We start from the raw sequence: 26,534 nt of genomic DNA on the forward strand, positions 1-26,534 counted from the left end.
CCAAGATATGGAAAAATGGAGAGGGAACATGAAATATAGTTACAATGGGAAACTATTGAGATTTAAAGACAGAATCACAAATTGGGGGTGTGTAAGGATGTATAATTATATAAATATAAAGATGAGAATAGCTGGGAATTGTAACGAGGTCTACATCTTGGCCAAAAATAGGCAGGAGGCGGGGTTGTTAAAAGCAAAATGACTATATAAGTATACTTTTTTGTTCTCCTTTTTTTAAAAAAGGAGGAAGATGTGTGTCAAAATTAAATATGTATATTGAAAAGAAATTATAAATACCATCAACATAAAATGGTGCTCTCTCAGAAGCTGAAATACACCAAGTAAATGATATGAAGAGTGTGAAGTAGAGGAAAGAGGTAAGGGAAGAAGAGAGGGATAGGAGAGAGGTCAAGGGGGAGAGGAAGAGAGAAAGGAGGAGTGGAAAGGAGAGAGAGGAAGGGGAAGTAGAGAAGAGAAGAGTGACAGAGGGAAGAAAGGAGGTAGGGAGGGGGAGGAGAAAGGGAGAAGAAAGTGATGGATAAGGTACACATATGGTGTATGGAGAGCAGAAGAGTCAATAATTGCTTTTGGGTGTTGATAGTAAGATGAATTGATGTAAACATTTAATAATATAGTATGATGCTGACTGTGTAATAGTATATATGTGATTATATGTTATGAAAATAGAAAAATAAAAAACTTTGAAAGAAAAGCTTCCTGGGATTTGCTAACTTCTATAGGCAATTCATCCTGGCTTTTGCAGAAGTCACCCTGCCCTTGACTAAACTGTTAAAAACAGGGCCATCCCCTACAAAGTCAAAGGCAAAGCCAAATCAACCTATTGGATGGACAATAGACTATCAAAAAGTGTTTGAAAAATTAAAACAGCTCTTTGCCAAAGAACCTATTCTGCAACACCCCGACCCAGAACAGCAATTCATAATCCAGACAGATGCCAGTGATGTTGCTGTAGTGACAGTGCTGTTGCAAAACAACAACAGCAACTCTTGCAATTAAAGAGAAAGAGCAAACTGAATATTATGATTTGGGAAGTATTTTAGCAATGGTTGGAGAGGGGGAAAAAAGGAGTTTAGAAATGAAGAAAACTAAAAAATAAGTAGACAATATACTTAGATAAATATATAAAATGGTTAGTATGTGTATGATAAGAATAATGATGTTTAATGTTGATATATTATTACTAGAAGATAGTAAGAAGAAAAATGGAGAGGTTTATAATGTTTAAATACTTAATATATTATAATACTAAACCTAGGGAAATAATGTTAATATGAATGTGAAAGATGTGGCAAAAGAGGAACGATGTTGCACAGAGATGTTTGTACCCAGACTGCATAAGGAAAGATGGAATGTTTATTTTTGTAATTGAAAAACAATGACTCATTAAAAAAAGAAAAGAAAAGTGAAAGCGGGCTAGATTGGCAACCCCCACACATCCACAAACAACTACAAAGCTTCCTGGCATTTGCTAACTTCTATAGGCAATTCATCCCGGCTTTTGCAGAAGTCGCCCTGCCCTTGACTGAACTGTTAAAAATAGGGCCATCCCTGACAAAGCCAAAGCCAAAACAAATTATCGGGTGGACAATAGACTGTCAAAAAGCAGTTGAAAAATCAAAACAGCTCTTTGCCAAAAAACCTATTCTGCAACACCCCGACCTAGAACAGCAATTCATAATCCAGGCAGATGCCAGTGACGTGGCTGTAGTGACAGTGCTGTTGCAAAACAACAACAACAACAACTCTTGCCATGCACTTATGTCTCCAAAAAACTCACCGCCAAGGAAAGAAGGTTGGCCATTTTGGAGAAAAAAGCCTATGTAATCTGGTGGGCCCTACTCACCTGGAAACATTTCCTAGAGGGGGGGGGGAACATGCCATTTGAGATCTTGACTGACCATAAAAACCTCGAAGCCCTCAAAAGCCCCAGAAATGGTCTCCAAAGCAAGTTCGCTGGGCACAATACTTCAGAAGGTTTAAATTCAAACTGAAGCACATCCTTGTAGGTAAGAACTTGCTGACGAATGCCTTATCGAGAAAACTGCAGTATGAGAGTAAAAGGGGAGACGTGATTCACCCCATCATTTCCCCTCAACCAAAAGGTGTCTCAAGTCACCACCAGAGACCAGAACAGCCTACCCTCAGCCAGGACAAGCTGACCACAGCAATGAAATTGGGGTTGCCAACTGACTCCTGGATCAATGACAACAAAGACACCCTGATGATGAGAGATGGCTTAGCCTGGAAAGGATTCAAACTGTATGTTCCTGCAAACTTGAGGCTGGAAGTACTACAGCGATGCCATGATGCAAAATTGGGAGGTCACTTTGGATTCCTAAAAATGCTCCACCTCGCCAGACATCAATTTTGGTGGCCAAAAATGAAAGCAGAAGTGGAAGACTATGTGAAAAGCTGTGCCACTTGCGCAACCATGAAAATATGGCCAGGCAAGCCCCCTGGATTACTGCAACAGGCAGCCAGCCCTAGCCGACCATGGGAAAAGATTGCAATGGATTTCATCATAGAGCTCCCAGACAGCAGTGGGAATAAAGTAATTTGGATAGTCATTGACTTATTTTCCAAGCAAACTCATTTCATTGCTTGCTCAGAATTATCATCCACAAAGAAGCTAGCAAAGATGTTTGTTAATCACATTTACTGCCTGCACGGAGTACCCAGGAGAATCATCTCAGACCGCGGAGTTCAGTTCATCGCCAAGTTCTGGAGGGAGTTCCTGAGGTCCATTGGATCCACGCAAGGACTTAGCTCGGCTTTCCATATGATCACGAATGGAGCAGCAGAAAAAGCTAACATAATCGTGGAATAATACATCCTTTGTTATGTGGATTACCAGCAGGACAACTGGTTGGATTTGCTACCATTCAATGAAGTCATGTATAACCACACTGTCCACAACAGCACTGGATTAACTCCTTTTTGAGTTACCAGCAGCATGGAATTTGTTCCCAAGCCTAAACTGCCCAGAGAGCCCTCCTCCTCCATGTCTCTGACTGAATAGATGGACACTCTTAAAAAGGGGTGAGAGAATATGAAAAAAAAACTCTGGCAGAAGCAGCAGAAGAGTACAAGAAACAAGCTGATAAGCACCGCTCGCTCCAACCCCCCTTCTGTGTGGGGATAAAGATTTCTTGTCTACCAAATACATAAAGTTAAGAATGCCTAGCATGAAATTAGGGCTGAAATTTTAGCTTGGTGAAACCTGTGGTTAGGTTCAACCTAAGACCATTGACCCAGCCTTCCCCTCCTCCAGTAGTGATACAAGGAGAAACTAACTAGGAAGTGAAGAAAAGTTTGGATTCTAGATTATATAGAGGTTAGTTACAATATTTAGTGTATTGGAAGGGGTACCCTTTGTCTGAAGCTACATGGGTGAAAAGTTGGAATGTAAAAGCTGATAAGTTAGTGAAACAATTCCATGATAAATTTTCTGATAAGCCAAAGGGCCTCCCTGAGGGGAAGAGGTGGTTAGTTATGCTCATGTTAACCCCCACATTATTCTCTTCCAGGATATGCTTTTCTTCTGAGGAGAGACCGCCTGTCAGGCCTGCAGCAATATTTTCTTTTGGGTCTTTGGCTTGCCACAATTTATATTATTCTACAATGCATTTTTATTGTAGGAAAATGGGAGGGGGTATTGTAAAGAGTCACATACTATGTAGCCACAACAAAATTATTTCTAGAAAGCCAAGGTCAGTGGAACTGCCAGCAGGGCAGTGGGAGATTGGACCATGTGATGGACTTGTGGGTGTGGGATCTTGAACTTTCAACCGGGTAGGGAAAACCAGGAAGCTTTCAGATTCAGGTTTTCCCATATGTGTCAACACGGCTTTCTTAATAAATTGGAACTTTGAGCAATACTATGCTTTGGACTCTGATTTACTTTTGGATGTTATTTGTAACCCTGACACAATGGGCCAAGTGGAAGTTTATTCCTGAACTTCTGGTTGGGCCGTTAGGTCTGTTTTTTGCCCTCTCTAGGTTCCGGAGGCTTTCCTGGAGCCTGGGGAGGGTGAAAAAATATCTCCCAGCCCCTCGGAAGGCCAAAAATAACCTTGCTGCCACCCACATGCACACCGGAGCTGAGGGCTGCCAAGGGCTGCCGTGCCAACAACTATGGCTCCGCATGCCACCTGTGGCACGCATGCCATAGGTTCGCCATCATGGGAGTAGTTTGTAGATCTCATCTGGAAATACTTGCCTTCTCCATAACAAGGCAAGTTACTTCTGAGAAGTTTGTGTGTGTCAGAGTATCAATATTCATAGTTGGAATAGATCACCCAATGAATAGGCATAGCAAATGGGTCAGCCAATGAGGGTTGTTTTGGAAACAGAAACTTAAGCTTTGAGTCTCGCCATGGCTTAGCTGAGAATTGAAATTGATCTCTGTCTGCTCTGAACTCTGAAATGAAACTGTTCTCTCCTGCTTGTGTTCTGCTTGTAACTTCTACCATGTTGAAAGAATCTACTATTGGTATTGTACATTTATTCATCTGTTATGTATATAAAGAAGTTAATGAATCCATCTGAATCAGTTATCTGTGTTTGTTTTCTGGATTTGATTTTTTTGAACAAGATATGAAGCAAGAGAGGGTAGAAACACAGGAGCAGTCAATGCCACACAGGTCAGAGAGATGGAACAAGGGGATTCCATCTGACAGGTATTCTGCTAGTAAGGTGTGTAATGTATGGTATGAGCCAAGGAACTATAAGGAAGTTTTGGCATTACCTAAAATAGAACAAGTAAAGTGGAAAGAAGGCATAGACAAGGAAATGAAATCCATAGGTGAACATATCATGTTCACTTCTATCACTTTGCCACAGTGTAGCAAAGCTGTAGGATGCAAGTGGGTATACAAGAAGAAAGTACTACCCAATAATGAGATACAATATAAAGCAAGGTTAGTGGCACAAGGTTTTTCACAGATGAAAAATGTGCACTGTGATGAGGTATTCATGCCAACCGTAAAGAGTGAAAGCATAAGGTTGGCACTAGCATTGGCAGCAGCACATGGCCATAAAATTTGGCATTTTGACATAACCACTGCATTCCTTAATGCTGAGTTAGAGGAAAAAATTTACATGGCTCAAGCACCAGGGTATGAAAGTAAAAAGTCTAACACGGTGTATAAATGGAACAAGACCATTTATGGGCTGAAGCAGTCAGCCAGAAATTGGAATATCTATCTAGATAATTCATTAATGAGTCTTGGCTTCAAGAGTTGCAAGGCTGATGGTTGCATATAAACTGGAAGGTTACAAGGTGGGGATTGTTAACTATTAGCACTTGTGGATGATCTTTGTTTCATCGTGTGAGATATTAAAACCCAATTTTTATGCTCACAATTCGAAAAGACAAGTCTGGTTCACAATTCAAAAGTTTTTATTGCAAAGAAATTGAAAAAGCGGTTGCAAGCGCGGCCTCCCAGACTCTTCCCAATGGCCTGAGTACAAGGAGCGCAAGGACAGACTTCAAGTAATACAATTTATACCTTTCTAATCATTGCGCATGACGCGTAAGAAGAATCCCTCCCCATTTCCAAAATCATTCTTTGAGGTTAATTTGCATTCAAGACAACAGCATGACTTTTCTTGCAGACCACTTTTATCTTATCTGTGCCACTTTGTTATTTCATTCTAGACGGTGGATGTTATCATCTCACCAATTTAAATAGTATTATATTTAAATAGTAAAGGAATTTTAGCAAGTCCTCCTGTATTGACTTTACTGCTTTGTGCTTAATTTACAATCAAGAAAAACAGTGCCAAGAGTCTTACACCTTCGTGTTACATGTTACACTTTATATGAAAGAGTAACTTATTATTTATTTCCTTCAATCGCAAAGGATATATCACAGGTAAAATAATTTGCTAATAAGTTAGAGAAGAAATTTGAACTAAAGAATTTGGGAGAAATAAAAAAATATCTTGGTGTAGAGATACAAAAGACTGAGAAAGGTGGTTATTGTTCTCAGTCAAAGAAGAAAAGTGAACCGTTGTTGGAGAGATATAATATGAAAGATTGTAATACTGCTCCAACACCTATGAGTACAGATTTGCATAACAGTTTGGGTACAGACGAAAGTGAAGCCTGTGATCAAGAGATATATCAGTCAACTATAGGGAGCCTGTTGTATCTGTCTCAGTGGTCCAGACCAGGCCTAACTTGTGCAGTAAGTATTTTGAGTCTCAACTGCTCAACGCAATTGCATTGGATGGGAATAAAAAGGATTCTCAGGTATTTGAAAGGAACTGTGAATGTGAGTCTTCAAATACAGATATCTGAAGAATATTAAGTTAATTGAATTTAGGTCTATTCCAGTTATGAAGGGAGGAGTGTCAGAGTATGGATATTCATAGACTGGAATAGATCAGCCAATGAATAGGCATAGCAACTGGGTCAGCCAATGAGGGCTGTTTTGGAAACAGAAACTTAAGCTTGGAGTCTGGCCATGGCTTAGCTGAAAATTGAAACTGATCTCTGTCTGCTCTGAACTCTGAAATGAAACTGTTCTCTCCTGCTTGTGTTCTGCTTGTAACTTCTACCACATTGAAAGCAGGGGTGAAATTCAGCAGATTCTGACAGGTTCTGGAGAACCGGTAGCGGAAATTTTGAGTAGTTCAGAGAACCAGCAAATACCATCTCTGGCTGGCCCCAGAGTGGGGTGGGAATGGAGATTTTGCAATATCCTTCCCCCAGGAGTGGGGACGGCATGGAGATTTTGCAGTATCCTTCCCCTGCAATGCCCACCAAGCCATGTCCACAGAACCAGTAGTAAAAAAAATTGAATTTTACCACTGATTGTAAAGTAGAATAAAATATGGATTAAAATATAAGAATGAAGACGTGGCATAAAAGGGACAATTAGAAGCTTGCATAAAGGGACAGGGAAATGTCATCAGCCTTCAACCACAACATGTTCCAGCAAATATCCCTATGTCAAAAGTCCAAAACCACAAGGTTCAATTAAAGTTTGTTAATGGCACGTAGTCCATACCTGTAACAAAAGGAGAAGACCCCCATCTCCTTATAAGGCTTTTTCCTCAAGGTAACCAATAAGAAATGAGTTAAGTGTTTCCGTGTTACACTGTCTTTGAGAATGTATAAGAATGCGTGCATCAATAATAAAGGTTGTTCAGAAATTCACAACGTTAGCCATGGGCTAACTTTTCTGAAACTGGCTGCCAAATAAACTTTTCCTGTATCCTGAGAAGTCTAAAGCCTGTCAATTTCTGCAACAGTTGAAAGAATCTATTATTGGTATTGTAAATTTATTCATCTGTTATTATGTATATAAAGAAGTTAATGAATCCAGCTGAATCAGTTATTTGTGCTTTCTGGATTTGATTTTTCTGCCACAAATTCTGACAGTGGGTTCTCATTATTTAGCTTTGTTACCATAGCAGGATTTTTTTTAAATTTTATGAGTATATAGCACAGACTTACTTCTATGTCATGCTAGCTTTTGTGAGGGAAACCTAATGTCTTTCATATCCACCAAAACTGGTCTTCAGAAGTTATGACTTGTCCTTAAAGAATTATTTGTACAATAGATTCATAAATAATAGGATAAGAGGTCATTAATAAGAGTTGCTGCCATAGATGGACCTTTGTCATACTCCATTCTGGTATCAGCAATGATAAAAATATATTCATTGTTTGATTCTTGGATAAGAATGTAAGAAGTGATGTAACAAATATATTGCTGAACCAAACATTATCTGGTTATATGAGAATAGAAAACTAGGTAGTATTCATTTGTGAAATATTTTTAAATTCATGAGTTGGAAAGTGCAGCATAAATGAAACAGACTATATTGCAGATTATAGAATAATACCTCATGAGAATTATACTGTTTGTTCTTTTGCCATAATCTACCTGGTTTGTGAGAATCTTACATCTGATGTTTTTGATAAATTTAGTAACAAAATGAGATATTTTGTTGCTAAAAGTGAAAAGCCACCTTTCTTTTAGAAAAAATTCTTCTGTATGAGCAACAGACACAATATTTTTTAACAATTTAGCATACAGTCTGATAAACCTCCTCTCATTTCAGTTTGATATTCATCCAATTGAAGATCTCTTCAATGATTTGCAAGATGGTCGAAAGCTTTTGGAGCTCCTGGAAGGTCTTACAAGTCAAAAACTTGTATGTTTATATCTATTTACTATCTCAGAAAATTTTGCAATGCTTTTGCATATAAAATTCATTGTAAAATTAGTATTTGTGGACCTTGTACCTGTAAATATTTTATAACATTTTATAAACATATAAGGAATATATTACAATTTGTGTAAGTTGCTGATATTTTAAATTTCTGTAAGGTTCCAGTGGTTTCCTTGAGCCACTGAAATGCCAAAGAGAGTGAGACTTGAGACGAGGCTTGCAAAAATATCTGCTTTTATCTATGGCAATAGCAAAAGCTGGGTGACAAAACTATATCCAAAGCATACAAACAAATGATTGATTCATATTGATCCATATACTCCTTCATCACTCCCTTTTTATTTTAGCACAGGTTGCTAACTGTCAACAATGAAGTATGGGGAGCATATTCTTTAGGGATGGTGCTAAGAACCATGATATTAGCTGGGCGACCGGGGGTGGCAGAGTTCACCGAGGAGGCGATGACAGTCAGAAACAGTAGACTGAACTATACGCTGGAGAAGAGGGATGAGATAAGGAAGTAAAAGGAGACCTCCAAAGTCCAACAAGAAAAAAACCCAATCCTTTTCCAGTTAGAGAACTTATAAGCAAACCAGTCAAACTTGATAGCACTGGTCCAAGTTTGTACAGGGACATGAGCGAGTTTCCTCATCTGAGTAGTTATTTCCTCAATAGCTTTTCCTTGGTCATCAATCTGTAAACATAATTTGTGAGATAAAGTTTCCACAGAGATATCTTTTGCTAATCAATCATGTAAAGTAAAGGTATTCTGGGATATTGTTGCTTTAAAAGTTAGAGCACTAGAAGCTGCATTAGTTATTATTGCAAGCATTGGCTGTAACCTTATATTTCTATTCAGCATACACACATGCTACCTACCATCAGCTAGGCACATAGGCAAACCTTATAAGAGTTACCACATCTGTCCATTACCCACTCCATCTAGTTATATTTACAAGTGAGTTACTAGGTTGTGTTAGGTTAATTCCAGACTGTAAGGTGACAGTAAGCCAAGAAAACAGCCTTGCTTGGAATGTATGATATTTCACACTTGTCATTGCATTACATTCTCCTCCTATTTGTTCTATGCATAAGAAAATTATTCCCAAACATCGAACCATTGCATTATAGCAATACATCTTATATCTACAGGGATTATGATATCACTATTTCTTAGGACTACTGCGTTCAAGTCAGGTTGATCTGATTCAATGTCCCAATATATATGAAGTTTATATGTGCGCAATCACAATTAGTGTCCTACTATTCCCCACAGGTGTGTATCAGTTTACAAGTACAACAATAATAACAGTAATATTCAGTGATACAGTTACAATCACAAAATCAACACAATCTGTAGAGTGCAAAGTTGTACAGCTGCTTTTAGGATCTTCAGGTGGAATAGAAGAACCACCAATTATGCCGGAAAGCCCAAATGTTGCTACTCCTGCAATGAGAAAAAAAAAACACAAAAAAAATCTGTGCATACCACCATGACTACATCAGTTTTTGGAAATGTTCATTATTAGTGGGTCTTCTCCAGGAATCATTTTCCACAGGTGTAGTGATTTTCCCTTTGTCTCCACTTTGGGCTGCTGCTTCAGTGATTAGCAGGGATTGATAGGGTCTGTCCCAGGCTTGGCCAAGGTTTTCCTCATGTCAGGTTTTATTGGGATTCAATCACTAGGCTTGAACTTATGAACAGCAAAATTGAATGGTCGGATTTTAGCTAGGAGTCCTGTATTTCTGAGGTAAGATAAAGAAGAGGAGTTGTCAAGTATACAGTTCCTTACAGACATATCTTTAGTCTCATATTATGGAATTTCCCCCATTCTGTCCAAGTGTGGAAATCCAAACATTATTTCAGAAGGCAGACAATTTTGCATTCCATGGAACATGACATTCCCACTGCCTCTATGATTGATTTTACTTTTGCAGTAAAATGAGTAAATTTCACATATTTGTCACAATTCACAGCATCCAGAAATTTCCAAAAACAAATCACATCATACTTCAGCCCCATGTGCTATAAATGCCCAACAACCAAATGCTCAGAAGGAAAACACCTTTACAGCAGCACAACACATTTACATATTATAATAAAACAATGTCTATTAAATAACAAGTTTCTATTTAATGCGATAATACTCATTACTTTTTATTTATTATTGTTCCCTTTATTTTTCTCCCTTTTTCTCAAATGATAAAATTCTTTCTATCATGATGAATGAGGGGTGAATATTTAGCAGGGATAGTTTGGAGGACCATGATATTTGCAGGCTTATTATGAGGGTGGCAGGCACGGAAGATGCAACAACTGCCATCTCAGATAACTTTCTACATATTGTAATTTCTAACTCATCTCTGTAATAATTCCAAAAAAGGACAAAACATGTGTTTCAAACAAACAAACAAACAGATACACAAAATATCATAGGATGGGGCACTTTAACTCATAAGCATTTAAAAATGCACTAAGGCATAAAAGAGGGAGAGAAGAAGAACAGCTTCAAAAAATAAAACAAGCAACCCAAAAAGAGGCACTTTGAGTCAACACTCCAAAATATCAGATTCCATTCAGATGGAAGCAAAATCTCCAAAGGCAGGTATCAGAAACAAACAAACAAACAAACAATGACATAAGATATTTACATAAATAAATTTTTAAATTTTTTATTTATATACATATAAAACATACAAATGTAAGAAAAATATCTCAAAATCATTTCTTTTCATAGGTTTAATTATGCATGTTAAACCTCAAAAATTTCCAGAACAAAAATCAAAATTGTATTCAGAGAAGAAAAGGAAATGTAACTGCATAGTTTTTATATGCAGATGAAAAAGATCAAAACAGTGAAGGGTAAAGGTGCACAAGCAGGTCACCCATTTGCCCCAAATCTCTCAGAAGAGAGGGGGGAGGTTAAAATGAGCAGAAAAACCACATACACACCCTTAATGGCCCAGAAGGAGGGGGGAAGAGGGGGTGATACACAGATGCATTCACATGTCTCTCACACACTCCTGATTAAAATGAGCAGATACTCATACTCCCCCCCTTGCCTGCTTCCCTCCAAAGAATGACCGAGAAAGAAGAGGGGGGGGATACACACATTGCCGCCTATTTGCCCATGGTGACTCAAGTCATCTTAAAGAATATAAAACCACATTTAAAACAATAAAAACTAAGAAAAAGAATCAAATAAATTAATATAGTACAATATAACAAAATCACTCCTACCCCCTGCCTTGGCAACAGCAGATCACATGAGCCATTTAATGGGCTCCATCCCGCTCTGTGTTCCCCAGGCCCACTGGCAGAACCAGGTCTTCAACACCTTCCAGAAGGGTATTAGAGTTGGGAGTCATTTTAATCTCTGAGGGAATGATGTTCCAGAGAGAGGGAGCCACCACAGAGAAGGGCCTTCTTCTGGGTCCCACCAGGCTTATCTCCCTCAGGGATGGGACCCACAACATTCCCTGACTCCCCACACTCTGATTGGTTGGGTAGACGTGACTAGCAAGAGACAGTCCCTGAGATAACCTGGTCCCAAGCCATAAAGGGCTTTAAAGGTGACAACCAGCACCTTGAATTGCACCTGGAAGCAAATTGGGAACCAATGCAGCTCCTGCAGGAGAGGTGATGCATGTGTACACTGGGGTCTGCACAAAACCATACGGCAGCTACATTTTGCAGCAACTGGAGCTTCCAGATGCTCTTCAAGGGCACCCCATGTAGAGTTTGTTGCAATGTCAAGACAGGAAGTGACTAAGGCATGAGTGACTGTGACTAGGGACTACTGGTCCAAGAAAGGGCATAACTGGCACCCAACCCACAGTTGTGCAAAGGCCCTCCTGGCCACAACTGCCACCTGCTCTTGGAGCAGGAGTCATGAGTCCATGAAAACCCCTAGATTATGCACAGGGTCTGTTTGGCATAGTGCCACCCATCCAATACCAAAGGTGGCAATTCTCCCTGAGCCAATGAACTCCAAACCCAGAGCCACTTGGTCTTGCAAGGGTTTAGTTTCAACCCGTTGCTCCCCATCCATCCCCTAACAGCCTCCAGGCACTGTGAGAGGAAGTACATGGCATCGCTTAACTCACCACAGGCTGATATGCAGCAAAATGCATAAAATACTAAGGATGACTTTTCATACATTAAAAATATGTATAAATTGTAAATATAATTAAGGTGAACATATATTTGAAAACTACAGTAGATTTGTTGGTTTTCCTAAAACAAATATACACACCTATTTTACTAACATAATGTAGAGAGAATTCTCTATATCTAATCATAGTTTGCATAAGTATAAAACCGGAAACATAATTTTTCCCTATTTTTTCCAACGTCATTAAATCGTTTTTATGAAAGAAACTGACAAAGCTGTTAGTTAGATTTAAACTTATAATGGAAGGAATGAAATCGATTTCAGTTTACCAGGCCCCTGATTCAATATAGTCACCAATAAATGTTGTAGTGAAAATATATTATTAAAATAAGGATTTATATTCTTTAAGCTCTTGTTGGCTGTTATAAAGTTGATGTAAGCATTCTGTCATAAACATATTAAATCCATTAATATTTTTTTTAATAATTGAAAATAGCTATTTATATTTATAGGGGAAAGAAAAGGGCTCCACTAGAGTTCATGCCTTGAACAACGTCAATAAAGCACTACAAGTCTTGCAGAAAAATAATGTAAGTAATAATTTGCATGAATCCATAATGCACACGGGGTTTTAAAAAAGCACAAAGCTGTTTCTGAAATACATTTCATGGTGGATAAGATTCAGCATAATTACATGAAATATGAGAGATTGAAGCATATGGCTTCAAGCAGCAATATGTTCAGGAAATGGTTTTAAAAACTGTTTACTCAATTTATATTTATAAAAATATATATTTACGTTTCTGTTTTCCTATACAATCCATAAAACAGTTACTTTTTAATATTTCATATTTAATGATGTACTGAAATACATTAGGCATTGTGAAATTATGTCAGAAAGCAGCTGCAGCTTCGAAGAGATTAATGGGATAATTTCTTATTTGTAACTATCTGAACATTGTGTTTCAAATACTTCTTTGTTTAGTGGGGAACCTGTTATTCACCAACAGGAGACTACATAAATATTAGACTTCTATATTGAACTTCTTTCTTATAAAAAGTGGAATCTGCAAAACCCACAATGATATTGTAAAATTTGAAAAAAAAGCTGAAATAAAAGTCAAATCTTATACTATTGTTTATCCTTGAGACCAATATTCCTCTTCACATCAGCATTGCAGAAATATTTCAGTCCGGTAACAAATATTTCCTTAGGATGCTATATAATTGCTAGTGCATAAAATGAATATAATGTGGATATCAGTCTTGTCAGTTTTGTGTTAACATGCTCTAGAAACGGGGGGAGGAATAATGTATTAATAGAAAGTCTCAAGAAAATGTTTGCATGATACATGTAGTAAATGACTCCCTAGATCAGTAATGGCTAACCTTTTTGGTGCTGAAATGGGAGTGCAAACTATCCTTTTTGGCACCAAGTGCTGAAGCGCATGTGTCCCAGAAACTGAAAAAACAGATAATCTTCTGGTTGCTGGCACGCGCATGCATGGCAACCACCTCCTCTTCTAGTTTGTGGTGCGCATGCACATGTGAACACCAGGTATCCAGTGCGCATGTGCCAGCACTGCCTGGCCTTGGAGGTAAGGGGCATCAGTGTTCCTGGGGCTTGGATTGTGGGGCCAGCAGGCGGGAGAGCTTTTCCCCAACTCTGAGGGATGAATCACTTCCCCAGCCCACCACCGAGAAGCCAGCGCTGTCCCTCCCCTTCCCGGTTACTTCCTGGTTGGCACGCCTCTTACCCCTCAGTGGCATCCCCATGCTATGCTCTCCTTTGGCCCTCCTGGAGCAGCTTGCCTCCCGACTGCAGTTCCTCTTGCTTTTCATGGTCCAGCATCCTGACGGGAGTGGCAGTGTGAGAACTGCCACCCTCTCCTCACAGAGGTATGAGCAGCGGGTGGAGTGGCCAGCCAGCCAGCCAGCAAATCCTGCCCCACTGCCCCATTCACCTGAGCTGGCCAGGCACTCCAGACTGCGGATGCACAGCAGTCCTGCGGGTTGGAAGGCTGGGGCCATGCAAGAAGACTGCTCGGGCAGGGAGGGAGGGAAGCCCTGGCCTGGCCATCTTGGCTGGCAGCTCTTTGCTCTTGCTCCCCTTGTGGGTTCCAGTGCATGCATAAGCGCTGGCCAGCTGGTCTTTATGTGTGCATGCACACCAGAAACCGAAAGACCAGGTGGCCGGCGTACATGTGTGTGCCAGAAACTGGAATATCATCTTCCTGGCACACAAAGGTGCACCAGGCAGCTGCTCTTTCAGTTTCTGGTGTTCCTGCACATGTGAAGACCAGCTGGCTAGTGTGACAGAACCAGGAAGAGCAACAGGCGACATCTCCACATGCCTGGAGAAATGGCTTTGTGTGCCACTTCTGGCAAGCATGCGGTTCGCCATCACAGCCCTAAATGGATAAATAATTTGTCTCTAATGGAGAAGTGTGAGTTTCTGATTGATGGGGCTGTTAATTATAGGTTAGGCAATACCCAGAGATCAAATAAGAAAATAATTTGGTTAGAATAATTAGTAATAGATCCAGAAATGAAGTTGAGTTTGAGTTTGAGTTTATTAAATTTATATACCGCCCCCTCTCCCCGCAGGGACTCGGGGCGGTGTACAGACAGTACATATATAAAACAACAGGGCAGAACACGAAACACTAGACCAGGGGTGGCGAACACGCGGCTCGCGGCCAAAATAAATGAGGCTCTTTGCCTCTTACCATTATTTAGTATACTGTGGCTCAGATCGCGCGCTAAACCCGGAAGTACGGTCGACGCGACGACGCTTGCCTCCGCTCCACCAGCTCAGAGCTGGTGGAGGGCAGGCAAGCGTCGTCGCGTCGACCGTACTTCCGGGTTTAGCTCAACAGCGCCCTCTGCTGCGCCCAAAAAATAATGCTTCAAAGTCTAGCACAGTTGCTGCAGGATTCCGGTGAGGTTCTAATGATTGCTCAAATTAATAATAATGGTTGCATATTGAAGCTCTGGGTTCAGGAGCAGCAGAGTTTTAAATAGGAGAAAACATTTAATTGAATTTCCATGGTTAGTATATTTCCCAAAATTCTACGAGTGTTTTTCTCACAGCCTATAATTGTAATAGATATCAAAGATAATGCAAACTCATATATATATTATAATACATATATTAGGTTAAAGGAAGATAATATTAGGACCAGGCTTTACCCATGTATAGGTTGTACTCGATTTACAGTCACAATCTCGTCACTGAGCAAAGCAGTCATTAAGCGAGATATGTGACTGCTTTGTTTAATGACTGCAAGTGTGGCATTCCTGGTTGTGGTCATCAAGTAATCTTGTAGGTTGTTAGGTAGACAGAGATTCCACTTATTTATGGATTTAAAAGTTATACAGCAGCTCTAATGGGTTTATAAAAATTTATAACAAAAAACACCTGATTGAGCATGTTATATTATGTGTTTAATATATTATTGTTAAAATTATATGCTTTTGTGTGAGTGTTTGTCTGTTTTGGCAGGTCACTGCGTGGTGTGGCTCTCTGACTCTCACAGTTTAAAATTTTGGCTCTTTTTGTCGAACTTGTTCGCCACCCCTGCACTAGACAAACAATGTACACATACAGTCTGTATAATACCCAAACTAATTTATAGTTAAAAACAATCTAAAACCAAATTAAAACCCCAAAATTTACAATTTAAAAAGCCATCCAGGAAGGTCCGTAATAGGTTGTACTTGTGATTACAATTGGGCCAGGCCGGCTGATCGGAACAGGTGGGTCTTGAAGTATTTGGACAAACCTTCATCTAATTATATATGATAATGTAAAGAAATATGGAAACATAGTCTTGTTAAGGAAATGTTTGGGGCAAAATTGTATGCAAGCTGTTTGAATTTTGAAAGTTAATGGTATGAAAATTAAATGGAAGATTCAAATGAAGGAGAATCTGCACATTTTATGTTGACGCTACAAGTTGGCACTTGTAGAAATATATCATCTCATAGAATCCTACCAATAGGACAGATAAATGTGGGAGATCATAGATGAAGTAGTCTGGATTGAGCATTTATTCAAAATAATATCTACAAAATATTTACAAGGGAGATGATATAAAAATAAATATTCTATATTAATCAAAAATTAATGGAATGCTTATGTATTATTTCTACTTTTATTATTCAATTTCTTTCCTATACTTTCAGAATTATTATTACTGGATTTTTTTAAAAACATGCATATTATGAAAAGAGCTATAAATATAATTGTTTCTGCAAGCTCTCTTTCATTATGCTGCCAAAACATTTTATTTAAAAGTATTGAATCATTTAAGTTTTTGTTTATTTTGTAATATATTATATCCTTGCCAATTTCATTTTCCTTTAATGACTTCAAATGTTTGCATTCTGTCAACAAATGGTCAAATATTTGTTAGATATTTATTCCTCTCTACAAGTTAAAGGGTAGATAAATATGCTAACATAGACACTATCCTGAATGTATACATTTTTTTTAAAATATGACTTTTAGAAGTCTGATTATATTAATTCAGCAATAATATATTTTGCCATTTGCTTGGAAATATAAACCCATTTGCTTCTGTTTTATTACTTTTACTTTGCAAAGAAAAACATTTATATTTCTTAATTTCTATCTTTTATTCTGTTTTGTCTTGTTCTAACAGGTAGATCTGGTAAATATTGGCAGTATAGATATTGTGGATGGAAATCATAAATTGACCCTTGGATTGGTCTGGAGTATAATTCTCCACTGGCAGGTATCAAATGATTATTTCTAGAAGAGCTGTAGGAAGTATGAGTAATTAACTAAGAACACTAATGTAGCTCTTTATTTATAATTTATAAATTATTAAATTTATGTAACTGCTCATTTTATTTCCATGATGCTGGGTGACTTACAAAGCTAAAAATTAAAAGTTCCCCCTCAAAAAATAGTAATAACAAGCACTCATTAAAACATTAAAATGTTTAAAAACATAATTTCTGGGAGACCACCATTCATTTCTCTAATAATATAACCACTTTGGTGTCACTACAACAATAGATAGATAAATCACATGATAAGTCTCAGTATTTTATGTTCTAACTAATGTGATAGTTTTAAGAACCACAATATTAATATGGCTGCTTCTCTAGAAACAAATCTTGATGTTTCCTTTCTATCCCTTTCTAACTCTCCATCATATGAATAGCCCCTAGATGTAAGGATATATGTAGGATTACTTTCATATTATAGAATTATGTTCCTTGATATATGAAACCCAAATTTAATGTTCCACAAATTAAAAAAAACAATTTCTTCATGATCAATTAGTAGATCTTAGGTGAGGAAGGCAATATTGATCCATAGTTTATCCCTAGCAACACTTTCTAGAGCATTCAAAGCTCAAATTCTTGAATTCATTTTTGAAAGGCACGTTTGTTATTGTTGAAGATAAAATTACTCCAAGTTTACCTCTTACTAGACTTATGTCTATAATTGCATTGATATTCTATTCATCAAATGTATTGAAATTAAAACATGTTCTATTTATGCAGTTTATAGTTTTACTGCACTAAATGTGTAGAAATAATTTATTTTATTTCAATTTGCCAGATTCCCAGTAGAGAGCATTAGGCTCTATGAATAATTGGGCTGCACCTCCCACCCCTCTCCACCATGAATAAAATGAAATTGAAAAAGCTGGGTTTATGGAAGAGAAGTGGGTTGACTTCATAAATATAGCTAATGTTGGAATTCTGTGTTGTAAACTAGGTAAAAAATGTTATGAAAAGCATTATGGCTGGACTGCAACAAACAAACAGTGAAAAGATCTTGTTAAGCTGGGTTCGTCAATCAACTCAGAACTATCCACAGGTCAATGTTTTTAATTTCACCAATAGCTGGTCTGATGGTTTGGCTGTCAATGCACTCATACACAGTCACAGGTAGGAAAACAATTATAAATTCACTAGTAATTAAAGCAATTTTCCTTTTGGCTGTCTATCTCTGCCTCATTTTGTCTCTTTTAATGGTGTGTATGTGGTGTGTATATACTGTTAAAAAATGGCATCAAGCATAAATGCCCTATTCATAACAGAAACTAAGAAAAGCTTGATTTTTTTAACAGCAGTTGCTGTACTACTGAATTGATTCACTTTTCTGGAAACTGAATTCTGATCATTTAGTACAAATACACAATCCCTGTTGGGGTTTACCTATGTGAATTATAGTTAGTGAAGAATTAGCTTCAATCTGGAAGAAGGATGTATAGGACAATTGAACAATCTATGTGCAATTGATTCAGTTTCAGGATCCAAATATATGCATCAAACCTTTCAATGGAGAATATTAGTACATCTCCATGAACACCTTCAACAGCAGGGCATATTGACACACTAAATTTAAGTGTTCTAATGTGGAAAGCTACACAAATGTGATAAGGTATTAGGATATATACATCCATTCATGCAGTGTAATATAGTTGCAAGATTAATAGCAATGGCAATAGCCAATCAAAATCTGTTTAACTTTACTCCAGGCATTTGGAGACAAATGTAATTTTTTTTATTGTGAAATATGCCTGTCAGTAGACACTGAATCAAGCCCACACCCTATGTATTTGTTTGAGATAGATATTACTTTAGCCCAGGGGTGAAATGCTACTGGATCAGGATGGTTTGCCTGAACTGGTAGTAAAAAAATGCTTTAAAAAGTTTTTTAAAAGTTAAAAAAAAAGATTCCGACGATCATGCGGCACAGCTGATTGTTGGAACCTTTTAAAAAACTTTTTTACAGCATTTTTTAACTACTGGTTCGGGTGAATAGGTGCAGAAAGAACATTCTTTGTTGTGCATTTTTGATGTTAGATAACAATTGTAGGTCTTGAGCAGTGGTGGGTTTCAAAAATTTTTAGAACCTCTTCTGTAGGTGTGGCCTGCTTTGTGGGAGTGGCTTCCTGGCCATGTGACCAGGTGGGCATGGCCAACTTGCAAAACGTGGTGAAACTCACTTAACAACGCTCTTGCTTAGCAACCAAAATGTTGACTCAGAAACTCTGGCATTTGAAGCATGCAAGTCTTAAAGCTGTCAAGTTATAAGACCCTTGCACCCTAACCCTTTAGAAAAAAAATCCCAGGGGTGTTCAAACTTGACAGCTTTAAGACTTGTGGACTTCAACTCCCAGAATTCCTCCTCCAGTCATGTTGGCTCAGGAACTCTGGCATTGAAGTGTGCAAGTCTTAAAGCTGTCAAGTTACAAGACCCTTGCTCCCCTAACCCTTTAGAAAAATACCTCAGGGGTGTTCAAACTTGACAGCTTTAAGACTTGTGGACCAACTCCCAGAATGCCTCCTCTTGCTCTTCATCTTGATGATGTGCAGATGGGTGGTGGGAGGGAGCTGGAACTGGTTCTAAACAGCACTGTAGCTTTGTGGAAACTCTTCTATAGAAGAGGTTGGAACTGGCAGGAACCCACCCCTGATCTTGAGATATGATAGAACCTAGAAATTTGAAGGTCTCTACTATTAATACTGTGTTGTCTAGTATTGTAAGAGATGGTAGTATCGTAGGGTTTTTCCTAAAGTCTATCACCATTTCTACGGTTTTGAGTGTGTTCAGTTCCAGATTGTTCCAGTCGCACCATGAGGCTAGTTGTTCTACCTCCCATCTGTGGATGCATCGTTGTCTCGAATGAGACCAATCACTGTTGTGTCATCTGCAAACTTCAGTAGTTTAACAGATGGATCATTTGAGATGCAGTAATTGGTATATAAGAGAGAAGAGAAGTGGAGAGAGCACACAGCTCTGGAGGGCTTGTGTGCTCATTGTACATGTATCTGATGTGATATTGCCTAGCTTCCCCTGCTGCTTCCTGTCTGTTAGGAAGCTTGTGATTCACTTACAAGTGTATTCAAGTACTGCTAGCTGATTTAGTTTAGTTAGAAGTATGTCTGGTAAGATGGTATTGAATGCTGAACTAAAGTCTACAAAGAGGACTCTTAGGTAGCTCTTTGGAGATTCAAGATGTTGTAGGATGTACTGCAGAACCATATTAACAACATCATCTGTCAATCTATTTGCTTGGTGTACAAATTGTAGGGGGTTTAATAGAGGATCCCTGACGGTTTTCAAGTGGAACATCACTAGCATCACATTACATCCAAAGGTCCTTGCCCATTGAATCATACAGTGTTTTACATGTTCACTTTCCAAATTCAGTTTCACTAACATTTTATAAATCTTAGCAATAATATGTTCATCACTACCACAGAGAAAGATTTCTAATTCATTTTTAACAAAATCAAACCCATAACTCTTTTTATGTAGTTTAAATCTTTCTTTTAGTTGTTGATACGTAAATCAGTGGCAAACATAGCCTTTCTAATTTCAGCTCTTACCTCAACTTTAGGGTAGGGACACTGAAGTTGAAAGATATTATTTTGCCATCAGTCCATCAGTCTGGCTTCGCCACCATTCCTTTTCTTTAAAAAGCTTCCTGGGGAGACACCCAAAGAGGCAACTTCATAGAGAACCTTGTTTTATATTTATTCCAAACCAGTGACGTGCGGTGAGGTTTATGGCTGGTGAGGCTGGTGACGTCATCAGGAAGGCGGGGAATGATGCCACCTGTGCAGGAGGCTGAGGCAGCCTCAGCCTCCTGCACATGTGGTCCCATTCCCCGCCTTCCTGAGTCAACATGAAGGGGACCGCGGAGCATGAGCCGGCGGAGCGTGCTCCGCGGTCCCCTTCATGTTGACTCAGGAAGGCAGGGAATCGGACCACATGTGCCTTTTCCTTTTTCCCTTTTTTTTCTTTTCATGATCAGAGCGGTGAGGCTCTGCCTCCCCTGCCTCCCCTGACCGCACGTTCCTGTTCCAAACTCTTAATATGACATGTCTAGCAAGTGATTATTGAAATCAACATTAACTTTAACTTTGTCGTACCATAGATAACTATGCCATTAAAACCTTAATTTATGGCCATCTAAATCAAGTAGCTTCTTATTCTGGAGGTTCACTCACTCTTTTAACCAGGCCACATATCATGCATTAAAATACAATTTCAAACCCCATCTTTCCTTAGCATCTTGCAATAACTTGTATCTAATTCTTGGGTTTTTTCCCTTGCCAACTTGGAAATGTCCCTCTGCCATTGTTTAAATGGATTATCAGTTGCAAGTACAATACAATACAATACAATACAATACAATACAATACAATACAATACAATACAATACAATACAATACAATAGTAGAGTTGGAAGGGACCTTGGAGGTCTTCTAGTCCAACCCCCTGCCTAGGCAGGAAACCCTATACCGTTCCAGACAAATGGCTATCCAACATCATCTTAAAGACTTCCAGTGTTGGGGCATTCACAACTTCTGGAGGCAAGCTGTTCCACTGATTAATTGTAGTGGTAATGTCTGGAACAGAAAAAGCATCTTTGGTAAAACATTCATCTTAATTACAAAGATTCTACCCAATAGTGATAAATGCAATTTGTTCCCTCTTTCTAAGTGCTTTTTAATATCCTTCCAAAGAGGCACATAATTATTTTGGAACAATTTTATATTTGTGTTTGTCAATATAAAAGTACTTCACCTTTTTCTCAACCTTAAAACCCAATTTTTTGATCAGGATATCACTGTCCTGAGGTGATACATTCTTCATCAACATTGTTGTTTTCTGCTTTTTGATTTTAAAACCCACTAAAGCCCCAAACACATCAAATTTCCTCATCAAATGTTCTGTTATTTTTTGGGTCTTGCAAAAATATAACCAGGTCAAGCAAATGCCCTCAATCTATAGATGTCTTTCTTGATGGTTATTTATTTATTTATTGAATTTATATTGCTGCCTATTTGCCTATGGCAACTCAAGGTGACTTACAGAATATAAAACCAAGTTTAAAACACTAAAAACTAAAAAGGAATCAAATAAATTAATATAGTAAAATATAACAAAATCACCCCCGCTCTGGTGACAGCAGATCACACAAGCCATTTGATGGGCTCCATCCTGCTCTGTGTTCTCCTGGCCTGCTGGCAGGACCAGGTCTTCAGCACCTTCCAGAAGAGTATTAGAGTCGGGCCATTTTAATCTCTAAGGAAATGATGTTCCAGAGGGAGTCACCACAGAGAAGAGCCTTCTTCTGGATCCCACCAGGTGTATCTCCCTCGGGGATGGGACCAGCAATATTCCTTGCCTCCCCGCTCTGATGGGTTGGGTAGATTTGACCAGCAAGAGATGGTCTCTCAGATAACCTGGTCCCAAGCCATGAAGGGCTTTAAAGGTGACAACCAGCAGCTTGAATTGCACCCGGAAGCAAATTGATAACCTATGCAGCTCCCACAGGAGAGATGATACACCAGGATCTGCACAAAACTATGTGGGCCACTGCATTTTGCACCAACTGGAGCTTCCGGATGCTCTTCAAGGACAGCCCCATGTACAGTATCTTGCAATAGTCAAAACAGGAAGCGATTAGTCTAGGGCAGTGGTGGGCAACCTTTTTTTTCAACTGAGCCAAATCTCGCCAAAACCACGATTGAAATTTATTTTGAGAGCCACATTTTTAAAACCGAAAATACATAGGATGGTACACTGTTTTTAGTTTCAATAAGCTCTGGCATTTGAAGCACGCAAGTCTTAAAGCTGTCAAGTTACAAGATCCTTGCATCCCTAACCCTTTAGGAAAAAAAACCCCAGGGGTGTTCAAACCTGACAGCTTTAAGACTTGTGGACTTCAACTCCCAGAATTCCTCCTCCAGTCATGTTGGCTCAGGAACTCTGGCATTGAAGCATGCAAGTCTTAAAGCTGTCAAGTTGCAAGACCCTTGCACCCCTAACCCTTTAGGAAAAAAAACCCAGGGGTCTTCAAACCTGACAGCTTTAAGACTTGTGGACTTCAACTCCCAGAATTCCTCCTCCAGTCATGTTGGCTCAGGAACTCTGGCATTGAAGCATGCAAGTCTTAAAGCTGTCAAGTTGCAAGACTCTTGCACCCCTAACCCTTTAGGGAAAAAAAACCCAGGGGTCTTCAAACCTGACAGCTTTAAGACTTGTGGACTTCAACTCCCAGAATTCCTCCACCAGTCATGTTGGCTCAGGAACTCTGGCATTGAAGCATGCAAGTCTTAAAGCTGTCAAGTTGCAAGACTCTCGCACCCCTAACCCTTTAGGAAAAAAAAACCCAGGGGTCTTCAAACCTGACAGCTTTAAGACTTGTGGACTTCAACTCCCAGAATTCCTCCTCCAGTCATGTTGGCTCAGGAACTCTGGCATTGAAGCATGCAAGTCTTAAAGCTGTCAAGTTGCAAGACCCTCGCACCCCCAACCCTTTAGAAAAAAAAACCCAGGGTCTTCAAACCTGACAGCTTGAAGACTTGTGGACTTCAACTCCCGGAATTCTGAGAATTGAAGTCCACCAAGGGCATCAATCATATTAGCCCAGGGATCTGCAAAATTGGCTCTTAAGACTGGTGGACTTCAACTCCCAGAATTCTGAGAATTGAAGTCCATCAGTCTTAAAACAGCCAACTTTGCAGACCTCTGTGTTAGCCCAAAGCCTGGCGCTGGGCGGGCCTTGCTCCCCCATTGGTGGAGCCCCAAGAAGCGAGGAGGGAGAAAAAGAGACGGAAGCCAAGGAGCTTCCCCCCCGCCCCCTCCCAGCAAAAATCTAACCGGGGAGCCGGGCGGGCAGTAGCAAATTAGCCGATCACGCCGCATGGGCAGTAGCAAATTAACCGATCATGCGGCGTGATCGGCTAATTTGTTACTGCCTGCCCGGCTCCCCGGTTAGATTTTTGCTGGGAGGGGGCGGGGGGGAAGCTCCTTAGCCTCCGTTTCTTTTTCTGCCTCCTCGCTTCTTGTCCCCGCCCGACTTCAGGATCCTCTCTAATCATTGTGGGTCGAAAAGAAAAAAGGGAAAGAGGCGCTTGTTTTGAAGTGCCCGAGAGGAGGGAGGGGAGCGGGCGCCCGGCACACAGAAGAGCCGCATTAAAATGTGTAAAGAGCCGCATGTGGCTCGCGAGCCGCGGGTTGCTGACCACTGGTCTAGGGCATGAGTAGGGACTGTTGGTCCAAGAAAGTGGGTAACTGGCACGCAACTCACAGTTACGTAAAGGCCCTCCTGGCCACGAACACTGCCTGCTCTTGGAGCAGGAGTCATGAGTCTAGGAAAACCCCTAGACTCACACACAGGGTCTGTTTGGGTTAGTGTCACCCCATCCAAGACCAAAGGTAGCAATTCTCCCTGAGCCAACGAGCCCCAAACCCAGAGCCACTTGGTCTTGCAAGGGTTTCATTTCAACCCATTGCTCCCCATCCATTCCCTAACAGCATCCAGGCACTGTGAGAGGGAAGACACAGCATCACTTAATTCACCACAGGCTGAGACATACAACTGAGTATCAGCATATTGGTGATACCTCAGTCCATGGTGACGGATGATCTCACCCAGTGGTTTCATATAAATGTTGAACAGGAGCAGAGAGAGTACCGAACCCTGTAGAACCCAGTAAAGCAGTGGGTGAGAGCTGGATCTTTTCCCTCCTATCAATACTGACTGAGAGCAGTCGCAGAGGAAGGAAGTGAACCAGGATAGCACAAGGCCTCCCCCTCCCATCTCCCAAAGCCCCCTCCCATCTCCCACCCCAGGAGAATACCATGGTCAATGGTATTGAAAGCCACTGAGAGGTCAAGAAAGCAAGGATAGATGCACTACACCCTTCCCGCTCCTGTCAGAGATCATCCAAAAGTATGACCAATGCCATTTATATCCCAAATCCAGGTCTGAATCCTGATTAATAGGGGTCAAGATTATCCATTTCATCCAGAAACCTATGGAGCTGCCATGCATCCACCTTCTCAACCACCTTCCCCAAAAAGGGAAGATTGGAGATGGGTCAGAAATTATCCAATAGGGTGGAATCCAGCGATGGCTTTATTTTCTCATCTTGTCTTATATTCAAAACTTCCAACACCAAGTTAAACAGCAGAGACGACAAGGGCCATCTTTGTCTTGTACCTTTTTGAATTTTAAATTAGTTAGTCAAGTCACCATTTATGACAATTTTGCTTTCTGTGACGTGTAAAGTCCATTTTTTGTAGCATTTTAAATATAAAATCCCAACTTAAATTGTCAAAGTCCTTCTCTGCATCTAAAATATTAAGGCTGCCTGTTTCTCACTATGATATTGTCAATATTCAATAATGTTCAAAACAGTCCTCACATTGTCTTTTAGATGTCTTTTTGACAGGAAGCAAGATTGTATATGTATATATGCTTGTAAAATCTTCTTTGGTCTTCCGACCAAAATTGCAGCAAAGAGTTTATAATGTTTAATAATGAAATTGGTCTGTAATTTTTTGTCTTTGTAACATTTTGACCCTCCTTTGGTAACAACACAATATTGGCTTCCTTCCACATTTGAGCTATCTCTCTCCCCCCCCCCCTTTTAATATATCATTCATTGTATTCTTTAGTGGTTGAAGAAGTTCATCCTCTAAGTGCTTATAGTATTGGCTTTTAAGGCCATCTGAGTTGGACCTTTACATGATTTCATTTTTTTAATGGTTTCTAATATCTCAAAGACAGTTATTGGATCATTCATAAGTTATCTCTGAGTTTGTGATAATTTAGGCAGCTGTTGTCTTAAAAGACATTCATCGATTTTTGACATATCTAACTCCTGTCTTTTATACAGATTGAAATAGAAGTTATGAAATGACTTTTTGATAAGTTTATTATCTATTATTATATTGCTGCCTTTACAGATTTTCTCAGTCATTGTTTTTCCCCTTTCCTTTCTTAGTTTATATGCCAACCATCTCCCTGGTTTATTTGCATACTCAAAGTGTCTTTATTTTGTGTACTTCAATTTTGTTTCTATTTCTTGTACTGTTAACATGGGCAGTTATTGTCATAAAAATTTAATTTGATGTAAAGTTTTTGGATCTGTAAGTTTCCTTTGCAATTCAATTTCTTTCTTTCTGATTTTATCCAGTATCTTTTGCATCTTTTCCTGGGATTTTTTCTTCTCTAAGTGATTGTACTCTATAAAATAACCCATTATAACAGTTTTACTAGCATCCCACACAATTGTTAAGGTTGTCCCTTTACCTAAATTATTATCAAATACTCATATAGTTTCTTTTTACAGTCTTTTATTATCATTTGCTTTTGCAGAATAGATTCATTTAATTTCCATCTGAAACTCAAAATT

At 39.3% G+C, this 26,534-nt stretch overlaps 1 protein-coding gene across 2 annotated transcripts in view; it reads left to right on the forward strand.

The window, feature by feature from the left end:
* DMD (dystrophin) overlaps positions 1-26,534 on the forward strand; it is a 1,188,090-nt gene that overhangs the window by 233,985 nt on the left and 927,571 nt on the right. For both annotated transcript variants that reach the window (XM_081951523.1, XM_081951524.1), the window contains exons 3-6: positions 8,098-8,190; positions 12,836-12,913; positions 16,991-17,083; positions 18,082-18,254. In XM_081951523.1, the coding sequence (XP_081807649.1) occupies positions 8,098-8,190; positions 12,836-12,913; positions 16,991-17,083; positions 18,082-18,254 (437 nt within the window). The remainder of the gene's footprint in view (positions 1-8,097; positions 8,191-12,835; positions 12,914-16,990; positions 17,084-18,081; positions 18,255-26,534) is intronic.

This window comes from Natrix helvetica, assembly GCF_964273705.1.
Source record: "Natrix helvetica genome assembly, chromosome: 4".
Taxonomy (NCBI): domain Eukaryota; kingdom Metazoa; phylum Chordata; class Lepidosauria; order Squamata; family Natricidae; genus Natrix; species Natrix helvetica.